The 11,773-nt window shown below is 32.9% G+C and overlaps 1 protein-coding gene across 1 annotated transcript in view; it reads left to right on the top strand.

The window, feature by feature from the left end:
* The first annotated feature begins 2,415 nt into the window (after window positions 1-2,415).
* LOC143252121 (heparan sulfate 2-O-sulfotransferase 1-like) overlaps window positions 2,416-11,773 on the top strand; it is a 30,475-nt gene continuing 21,117 nt past the window's right edge. The window contains exons 1-3 of the mRNA XM_076503794.1: window positions 2,416-2,558; window positions 9,842-9,981; window positions 10,889-11,142. Coding sequence (XP_076359909.1) covers window positions 9,870-9,981; window positions 10,889-11,142 — 366 coding nt within the window. The 5' untranslated portion in view covers window positions 2,416-2,558; window positions 9,842-9,869. The remainder of the gene's footprint in view (window positions 2,559-9,841; window positions 9,982-10,888; window positions 11,143-11,773) is intronic.

Genomic DNA, 11,773 nt, shown 5'->3' with positions numbered 1-11,773 from the left:
AATTAAATTAATGTTCCTAAAACAAAATTCATTCTAGTTTCAAAATGAGCTAAAACATTTAGAAATCCTCCTGAGTTATATCTTAACGTAGTTACGATTCTAAATTAGCCTAAAATAAACACATCACAGAACAAGGGAACAAAGTGGGCAACAAGGAAAACTATGTTAAAAGACTACAGAGAAGCTGCACCCGAGAACGTTGTCAAAATATATAAATAATATATTAAAATATTAGAACACTTATAGAATATGTAAGCTCTGCATGGACGAAGACTGCACCAACATACATTAGGAAACTTCAAACAATTTAAAATTCAGTATTAACTATAACTTATAGAGTACCAAAATATACAAATATAACATTCATGCACATATATGCAAGTATTAAGCCCATAAGAGACAGATTCATAAATTGATCCTTACGTTACTTTGATAAACATTTGTATAAAAATTATTTATTAACTGAAATAGATCGCTACATCATACATGAGTTAAATATATCTTCCCATTAAATTTCTATTACAAGAACAAGACCACCTACACTAGGCTCTAAAATTATCGTTTAGATTTGGATACCACAAATGTTTTTCAAAAGGAGGCCCGGCATGGCCAAGCGTGTTAAGGCGTGCGACTCGTAATCTGAGGGTCGCGGATTCGCATTCCCATCACGCCAAACATGCTCGCCCTTTCAGCCGTGGGGGCGTTAAATGTGTCGGTCAATCTCACTGTTCGTTGGTAAAAGAGTAGCTCAAGAGTTGGCGGTGGGTGGTGATGACTAGCTGCCTTCCATCTAGTCTTACACTATTAAATTAACAAAAACAAAACAAAAAATAACAAACTAACCTAGAACTTAACTAATAATAATGGGTGAGAGGCCTAAATAGCACCGGATCCTCACAAGTTGCGCAGAACAGGACTAAAAACTGATATCTAAGTTAGTACATTAACATTGTTATTGCTTTATCTATCTTTATCAGTGACAAAATCTAATAGTAAATTCACCTTATTACACAAAATTGTGCTATATATTAAGCATAATTTAAGATATAATAAATTTGTTTGAATTATCATTGTTGTTTTGAATTAAGCACAAAGCTACTCAATGGGCTATCTGTGTTCTGCCCATCACGGGTATCGAAACCCCGTTTTTAGCGTTGTAAGGATCATACTGTTAAAAATACGAGTACTAACAACTTGACACCTTCATAGCAAAACACTTCACACAGTTATGTGTATTTTATTTTCAGACTTACAATGCTAAAATCTGACGTTCGATACTTAGTAGCGGGCTTAACGCAGATAATGAGTTGTAATATTTTGCATTATAAACAACAAAGTGTTATCCAACTTTTTCCATTTTAAAAGTCAGATTCAGCTGAAATGTTGATTTAACATAAAACGTTGAACGCTAGTGTCTTCCATTTTAATTGCCTCCTAGTGTCACAGCAGCATGTCTACGGACTCACGTATCTAGAAACTAGGTTTCGATACCCGAGGTTGGCAGAACACAGATAGTCCAATGTGTAGCTTTGTGCAAACAAACACAACTAATATGAATTAGGAAATAAATAAATATATAGATATACATTTAAAGAGTGATCTCGAAAAGCAAAATATGCAGTTAAAAAGGTTTATAAATAAATTAACCTCAAGCCTGGAGAAAGCATTTTTGTAAAGATATGTATTTGAACACTTATATTATTTATTATATGAGAAAAGTTTATATCACTTGTTGGGGTCTAGTAGCCTATTACAGCGGATTATAAATATATTTTTTATAAAAAAACACTCTTGAAAGATTGTTTGTTTGTTTTTGGAATTTCGCACAAAGCTACTCGAGGGCTATCTATGCTAGTCGTCCCTAATTTAGTAGTGTAAGACTAGAGGGAAATCAGCTAATCATCATCACCCATCGCCAACTCTTGGGCTAGTCTTTTACCAACGAATAGTGGAATTGATCATCACATTGTAACGCCCCACGGCCCCTCAGATTACGAGTCGCACGCCTTAACACGCTTGGCCATGCTGGTTCTCTTGAATGTATGTATGTTTGTATGTTTTCTTATAGCAAAGCCACATGGGGCTATTTGCTCAGCCCACCGAGGGGAATCGAACCCCTGATTTTAGCGTTGTAAATCCGGAGACATACCGCCGTACTAGCGGGGGGCAGGGCCTCTTGAAAGAAGCACTGTAATGCAGAAACAGGACTCATTCCGCTGACAAAAGTTGTTTGAAACTGCAATGCAGTGTTTAAAGAAATAATCATTTATCATGATTTCACCTTGCAGAATTAATGTTACATTAATATATTAACTCATAACAACATGAAGGATGTACGGGATTAACTCGCAGGTGTATAAATTATAGCAGAAAAAAACACTTTTAACCAACAATTATATCGTCAAAAGATTTCTTAAAAGCTAGAGGGCGTATTCTAGTAAACACCATAATATTGCTCAGTTCATTGTGGATAGTATCGGTTAATAGAGAAATTGGTTGATTTGTTTAATAATTATGCGGAAGTGTTATTTTATTTTGTACAAAATTTAATTATAAAGGTGAGCTTACGCTGTTTTGTAGAAACTGTATCACTGAAGGAGTTTGAGAGGAGATTGGATATTACTTGTAACTGAAAAAATGAGTTTTCATAACAAATACGTAGGGTTAGCAATACTATTTGTATTACTAGTACTAACAATGTCAATACCAATAGTAATAGGAGCAAAGTGATTGGCCTGCACTGATAGATCTAGTAGTATTAGTAGTAGAAAGTAGGGTAACTTAAATTGAATCAGCGATTTCATGTTATCTCCTGGAAATATTTTTCACTGTATGCTGTTGACATTTCAGATTCAAGTGTTTTTATACGAACAAAATACTGTAACAAAATTCAAGGATATACTCTTTCAAATAATTTGCGTAATTTCTGGTTTATTATAACGGGTCGATACTAAATTATGTAAGTTCTCCATAATGACTTAAAATATAGATGTGTTCTGGGTAATGGATTAATAATGTACAATATGTTGACTGCATAATGAATTAATATTCATGCTGAATCTGCGTAACATAAATTCTGTATTGGGAGCATAATGAATGGATTGAACTGCATAACAAGTTGACATAGGATTGAATCTAGATAAGTTGAAATTTGCATGAATTTCAACAAACAAAAAAAAATTATTTTGCATAATTAACTGTGATATTTCAATGTAGCACTAGTGATATGAATCAAAAGTTAACAGTAATAACAGGGTTGTTTTTCAATGCCTGCAGTGCTGATTCCAAACAAATGAATTTTGCTATAACTAATTTTTATTATTATTATTTACTTAATGAAAATTAGCATATGCTCATATACATGAATGCATTATTACAAACTTGTATTTATATATTACTAGCATAATATATGAGCTCTTAATGTACATGGTTTGCATTTACACTTGACCTATGCAACCAGTTAAAATATGTGTGATTTTGCTACCACACATTATGATCTTTATTAATGTTTTTTTGAATATCAGAACAATCTCTCTTAGAAATTTTTCTCTTTACCTTCTATATTTTTAATGTGTATACTTTGGCTCATTTTTTATAATATATAAAATTATTTGCACACATACATGCATGCAAATAGACACTGTTGTAGCAGACACAGACTCTGGGTTATTTTCTCCATGTGAAATTGATTGTGTAGTGCCATAATTGCACGGTTATTTGTCCTGTGCAAAAAAAAAAAACCATTTATTTATTCCACCTATACGAGAAAAGTACCCCAGTTCTCTCTCTCTAATGTACCACTTGGACATCATTATTTGGATGACACTGTAAAAACAGGACAACATATAAAGCCCTGCAAAAACTAATGCAAGTTGACCTGAAGATGGAATTATTTTTAAACTCTGTTCTTGTACATGAACTACTAGTATAAATTAGTCCTTTAAGACTACTGTAAATGTCACTCTAAATTAGGCAGTTGCAGTTCTTTCCAACCAGTCATTGTTAACCCCATATAAACAATCACTGAAAATCAGTTATATCGAGAAAACCCACTTATAGAGAAATATATATGTAAAAAGTGAACCTGACGATGACCAAGGAAGGTTGAAATGTTGTTCGCTCCTCATTGTAAAATATTTTCTCAATCCAACAAGCCGTTTTTACATATAAATCACTGAAAATATAACAGTTGAAATTAAATCTAGCCCTTATATTTACAAACTTGTCTAGCTGTGTATAAACTATCTACATAACCTTACATCATCAACAAATCATTTCTCTTGGTAATAACTCTAACCATAAAATAATTTTGGTGATAGAATAAGCTCACTTCTGGGCTTTAAATACATATTTTTTCACTTCTAATATTAAAATTCTTATTTCTAACTTTTATTCTAAGTCTTATTAAGCTCCTAACTATCTTGGACACACAAATTTCAAGCCACTGTTGACCTTTGTAAGTTCTAATTTAAACAAGTCATAAACTTATGTCCATTTACTACAATTATTATTTTAAATTTCTTAAATCATGTAACATTCTATCCATCCATTCATGAACTATGTCATTTCTGTAGTAAAGGTACATAAACTACTAGTACTGTAGAATACCAAGTGAGGACCTTTGAAGCATTAAGAGTATTAGAAAAAAAAAGAGAGAAAGATATAAGACCACAAACTGTATAATAATACATTAAGCCATTTAGAATTGTATGAGTATATGAGCAGGTCAATGTATTGCTTGAACTAAGAATGTCATCTACATGTGAAGAGTTTTTTAATGCAATTGATACTTTAGGCTTACTAGTTTGAGAGAAATATGTTTTTACTACTCATAAACTATTAATGTGAAATGTGTCTTTGTAATTAAGATCATAACCCACCAGGTAGTGAACGTGGGATCCCAGCTAGTCATCACTCTTACTATGGAGCATCTTCATCTGTGTAATTGCTTGAAAACATATAAAATAAGAATCCTGAGGTTTCTTTCATCATAAGAGTATGTTTGCCCCAAACAGTCAACATAACTCTACAGTGACTTTTATTATCTTGTTTCAGTTTATCCTGTAGATAAAATTTGAAGAATGTTTCCTTATTTCCTTATGAAATGATACACAACTCTTTATATATTCAGCTATTTTCTCCATGTGTCTATCTTAAAGATTTGCATTCCATTAGCCTTTTTGCAATTCCTAGTTACTTTCATGAGATTTTCTTGTGAATTGCACTACTGCAATAATGTTCTTATGCAGCAAAAGCTGTTCCATTGAAGGATGAAACATCTTGTTCATTAACTCCCCTTGTGCTTTTGCTCTTATGTTTTCTTTACTGTCTTCAAATTGTGAACTCACAAGCTCATGTGGTATCTTCAACTTCTTGTATGAGTGAAGAATTTTCTCATACAAGTTTCAAGTATGCATACTGATGCGTGATGAATGTGGATGGCATGATGGCCTTAGTGCATATGGTAGTAGGTTCCTTTATGCTGCTTGGATTTTTAACTCCCATTCATTTTTCAGGATTCCTTTTCCTTTTTTTGATAGGAACATTGAAGAGGAAGACAAATTTGATCATTGTTTTCCCCTCCTGCTTAGATCTTGGGAATCTCACTTCTAGTGGAATATAATACTTGACTTCCTCACATTATTAAGACTTTGTAGCATAGGTATATTCCATTCTGTCTTTTGCCACTGTGTCAGATGACTCTTCCTGTTCTTTCCTCCATAATTCTAACTCTAATGAATTTTTCATATTTCTCTCTTTTCATGATATTGGCATACATATTGATTTATTTTTTTACACCATTTATATTCCTGTGACTGTGTGCTTGTCCTTCTCTTATTTCTGATTCTTTTATACTGGCTTACAGTCATTCTAATGTTTCCTTTCTGGTTTCACAATATTTAGAATCAATCTTTCATTTTCTTTCTCATCTTTACCTAATACCTTGCTCACCTTGGAACTCCTCCACCCAATATCTTGTTCACCTAGGAACTTTCTTAACTCCTTTCTCATTTTGCTGTTGTGACTTCTTATTCCTTTAGATAATACTTGTATGTTCCTCATCCAGTGATCTTTGCAAGATCTGTAGAACCACTTATGGGAGCTTTTGACCTCAATTGTTCATCTATCTACTCTTTTACCCAGGGATCTTTATTTGGGGAGCATCTCTGAATGACAGTTTCACATTGAACACTTGGTTCCAGAATGGGTCCTCCCTCTCCACATCAGTATACTTCAAATTCATTGAAGTTCATTGGCCATGTTCCCATTTTCTGCCCTTTTCATGGAACATTTAGTTTTGATCCACTCTGACAACTCCATGGTTGTTTCATACAGCAACTGCCTAGGGAATATCTGATCCAGGTGTTTTAATTTTCAAACCCTTGATCTTCTTTATTGGATAACTTCTTAACAGACTCATCTTATAGTCTGCTGTGTTCTGGATGTGCTCTCTGCTGGGGACGTCACTTATCGATGCCTTTGCAATCTTATCATTTTCAAACTTCCCCAATTTTAGTTTTCTGTTCCCCATTGTTCAACCCTGGCCATCAATGCTATAGGCAGGACTGGTCTCATTTTTTTTCTATATACATACCTACCTCTTCATATTTTACCACAAGTCCTGGATTTGATTCGTCACACTCTTTGTCATTTCCTATTTGCCCAGCTCAATCCTGGTTCCCTTCTCTTACTGCCTGTCAGTCTGTCTCTCTTTTTCCCTACCATTTGTACTTTCTCTCTCACTTCATCCTCATACATCATTATTTCATCCAGGGATCTTGTCCCTCCAGCTTCATGTTTGGGACTTATCTGGTTCATTGTCCATAAAGTCAAACTTTCTAATGAGATAGCCTTTTTTTTCTTTTTCATTGTTGTTGTCTTTCTGTGTTTTTTGTACACTAGCAAATGGTTTGTCTTTCAATGTAGATCTATCCATTGTCACCTTCCTCTTGACCATCCTACCATTGACCATCTTTCTTCCTTTTTTTACCAGGCTGTTTCACAATGGGTTTGTTGTCTTTACCATTGCCAATTATCATGCTGCCTTGTCTTTTAACTTTTTGCCTTTTGTTATACCATGAGGTACTTTCCTTTCCAGTTCCCTCCACCTTGTTTCTGTCCTCCTTTCTGTGTAGACCTCCTTCCTTGTTTCCATGCATGATTGGGACCTCAGTGTCATCCTTTACACTCTCATCTCTGCTTCTGTCAAGGTGTTGGCAAATTGCAACTTATACCACCTTTCTCTTAAGACCTATTTTCTCTTTCTTCTTGCTTGTAGTCACCTTCATTCAGAGCTCTATCCCATTGACTCTTCCCATATCATTTTCAATCATTCGTATATTCATTTTAATTCTGACCAGTTCTTCCTCCCTAAAACTTCAACCACTTGGGAAAGTAATCGCTCAACTTCCTTATATTTATTTAATACATGTATGGTTGATCAATCCCAGACAGACTATTGTGTCTTGTTCACTCTATTCATTACTTCTTAGTCTGTACTTTACACTTTTGAGGCTCATGGTTCTGACACTATTCCCTGGGATTTCTCTTCATCCAAAGACATATCTCATTCTGGTTACCAGAATTTTATCCCTATGATATACATTGGAGGCATCATTTCTAATCATGTATAAATTAACATACATTATATTTTTGCCAAATGTTTCCTTATGTCATTAGTAAATTACCATTAAATTTGTCCTCTTCAGTTACTGTGCAGTCAACATAGCTTGCTCCAGAATACATGTCAAAAGAAACGATGCCAGTGACATCTTTACCATATGAGATGATCCTAATGTAATAGCACATTAGCATGTTGTATTGCATCAGTTGATGGAGTTGTTTGTTGAGCTTAACAATATTCAGAAATGTGATTTTGGTAAAACCATGCTACTAATACATTGGTCTTGGTATGGTGTTATAGAATTAGGCTTGTTTCTTTTCAGGCATTCTGTGATACTGTTGACTGCTTGTATCTTGTCCACAACCACATCCTACAGCTACAATGTCTATATAATTGTAATGATACCAATGATCTGTTATTTTAGTGTGAGAATAATTCAAAAACAGTGAAGACAACTTCAAGAGTTGTATTGGTTTAAAAGTGGTGAAACCCATTATTTTATGCAGCATTAAATTCCTTATAAGTTTGACCTCCATTATACTGCCAATGTTTATATGTAGTTCAAAGAATAGTTTTTAAATCTTTAGAATTTGAGAAAATTAGCATATTCACAGAAATTGTGTATTTTGTCTTATGTGAGTGAAGGTTGCTTCTTCTCTCAGTAAGATGTGTTGTAAAGTTTCTGTAGTTTTTTTTTTTTCTTCTCAAAGTTTAAATAATCTCAGAGTAGCAAAAGGTGATTTTATAACCAATATAGAAACTTGAACTTTATGAATTAGTCAAGCACTTTATCCAAGATGAAAGAAATGGCACGACTTCTGTGCTTGTAAAACACTTTAATGTCTTAATTAAACCAAGATAACAGCTACCAAATTCAGAGCTTTCCTTAATAATAATGCTATATAATTTTCAGTAAATTCAGTAAGCACTTCTCAAAAGGCTTTCCCAAACTGCAGTGGAGGTTATCATGGTTCAAAGTTTTTCCTTATCCATTCTCACCTCACTATTCTAATCTGCTTTTCTATATTTCAGGCTTTTCACATACACCTTGCTGAAACATTTTTACTAAACCTGACCCAGTCAGGGAATCCTGAAAAGAAAAAAAAACAACTATTAACTGATTTAATTTCTTAAAGCAGTTTATTCTACAGAGTGTTTGGAAAGTCACTGTGCACTTATATATTTATTAACAGACATGTTTCAATATTAAATACAGGAGGTAAATATAAATGATAATTATAAACAATGTTGAAAGTGACCCCCATTGGCATCAATACAGGCCTGGATCCTTCTTATTTTGTTTCTAAACACTGCTATCAGCTGCTGGCTTGAAATAGACTGAATGAATGCTGATTACAAAACTGCACACTGACTTTCCAAACACCCTGTACTTGTATCTATTATTTGTTTCTCAATTACTAATGTTTCATAAAAAAAGCAATACATTCTATATTAACATTAACTTCCTCAAAAGAGTAGTGCAGAAAATTGATACAACTCTTAAGATACTACTCAACAGATTAAAAAGTTTTCTAGTTTTGAGAATAACAGTTAAATTACTGTGTATGAAGTTTAAAAGCACACAGTTATATACACAAAAAATATAGTAATTTGAAGTCCTGAAGAGCTATGATCAAGATAACTATCCCAAAAATTGGTTTTAGGGTTTTTGTTTCAGAAGAGTTTTAATTTGGTTTTTGCTGCATAATGATGAGAAATGTTTGCTCACCAAGGAATTATACATTATTAACAACTTGTTTATTTTCGTATACATGATACAAAGCTAACATTTTTCAGTAAGAAATTAACTGTCAATAACATTTGTTATCTAACTGTAGGACACCAGAAGAGCCACCTGTGTGATAGTTTGTTTTGTTTTTTTTTAAGAAACGTTTGGTGAGTTAAGAAAAAGAAAAGTTGATAGAAATATATAACTTAGAAACCATGAGATGTGAGGCTTAGCTGAATGATTCTCCATGTAATATCTAGATCATAAACTGTGAGAAAGAACTTTCTTTCATTACTAACTAATGAGGGTCACTATGTCAAAGTTTGTGAGCAACTGGTGGCTAGGACTGGAACGTGTTTATAAAGTTCATTATTCAAGAACATATGCCAAATAGTATTGAAATTTCTATCTCTCAGGACTTGTACAACTTTGTAGTAATAACTACATAACTTGTGATATGTTATTAAGCTGTTATTTTTATCTTTTAGGAATGGCTATTTTTCAAGTAACAAGCTGATGTGGAAGATAAAGCAATTATTCATCATTTTGAGTTTGATTGTTTGTGCTGTATTGTATTGTCATTTTGTAAGAAAGGTCTTGTATCAAGATGAAACAATAAAAAAACTAGGTTAGTATTAAAGTTAAAGTAGTTTTCATTATCTGTAGTAAATTTAATATTGACATTTGATGTCATAAATATATATACTGTGAGAAATTCATTTAAAACCCAAATATTGGAATAAATATTTTAGAATGGTGGAGTACTGCTGAGGCTACAAAATAAGGAAAGGTAATGTTTTATATCATAAAAACATACACATATACAGTTTTGTATGTCCTAAAAGTATTTATTTCATTTGTAAATAATTATATTTTGAAAATTTTATGACTTAACAATTAGTAAGCCAAAATAATTTTATATAGAAATACTCTTTCCTTGACGTAAAGAAACACTATTTCTTATTGAGAGAAGTATTAATGCAGGAGAGGATAGTGGTGTTAAGCTGTTAACAGATCCATAAAACCAATACTCTTGTCTATAAAAAATAACCTTGCCTCCAGTGTACATGTATATGTTCTGTGAATGCACCCAAAATAGCAGTTTTACATATTACAACCCACTTTTAAACTGTACTAAGATTAAAAGTTAACAGCTCTTCACCACACACTTACAAAAAATGATATAAATGTGAATATTTTACCCAGTTTTTAATGAATAATAAATGATTATAAAGTGGGTGAGAAAAATACACCAATAAAACTATAATTTTAGTCATGTATAGGTAGAAATTGTGTTCTTAAATAAACATGCAGATTCGTTTAAAGTTCAATAAAAAATACCTTGATAGAAGTAAACATGCAAACTCAATTTTGAACTTGCTTGTATAAATCAGGTTTAACTTTGCAAAGCTCAATTTTAATTGCTATGTGAAAGTTTCTTTTCAAACTGATAATTATTGTTTTTGTTATTCTAATGCTGATTGACAAGCTTTGTATCTACAAAATACCTCGATTGTTTTCTTACTTTTTTGCAGCTGGTACTATTAATGAACTCAGACTAAAAGACTTTGATTACCACAACAGAAATGATGTACTTGCTGATTTTGTTAATGTTGGTGAAGGTACTAAAGATTCATTTGATGATGTACTTGTTATTTATAACCGAGTCCCTAAAACTGCAAGTACAAGTCTGATGGGTGTGGCATATGATCTTTGTAAACGAAACAAGTTCCATGTTCTGCACATTAATACCTCCAGGAATATGCATGTTATGTCACTGTCTGATCAGGTAGGGATTTTTTTTTTTATTGTCACTGAAGAAAAAGGAATATTATAAGATTGTTTTGATTAAGTATATTACTTTTGCATTGCATTTTTTTACTTTACTCAATAGATTCACTCATATTAACTTGCAAAAAGTTTAAGGATTGTTTTCTTGCCTTTTTTTAACAGCTTAACTTGGAGTGTGATGTGAAATTGAGTTCAATCATAATTCTATGTATAATTGAATAATTCCAATATGGTGCATACCTCTTATCTCAAGATTAGTTATTCTTGTTCAATGCTGCCCTCTTGTTGCAAACGTTTTCTTGTGCCTCCTCTCTTGTTGGAATTAGTATATTTCAATGTGTGTTTCATACAAATTACTAAGCATCATCTATCATCCAGTAGTAGCACAGTAAATCTACTGGTATTGTTAAATATTCTTTTCTCTACTATTTTTATTCCTTTGATCAGCTCTCAGAGAATCTTCACAGGTATCCTGAGGGATTTTTGCCAATAACCTTCACTTTCTCTCCACTTTAGCCCATACTGCATCCTCAACTCTGGCCTCACTGCATGGTTCCTTTGTTGTTGGGACCTTCTAGATGGGGACTCAGTTTTAACTTAGGTCATTTTACCCTCCATATATCTCAGAT

Source organism: Tachypleus tridentatus, chromosome 6 (genome assembly GCF_004210375.1).
Source record: "Tachypleus tridentatus isolate NWPU-2018 chromosome 6, ASM421037v1, whole genome shotgun sequence".
In the NCBI taxonomy this organism is placed as follows: Eukaryota; Metazoa; Arthropoda; class Merostomata; order Xiphosura; family Limulidae; genus Tachypleus; species Tachypleus tridentatus.
Note: the sequence above shows the minus strand (reverse complement) of the source record. Positions and strands in the feature narration are given on the sequence as shown.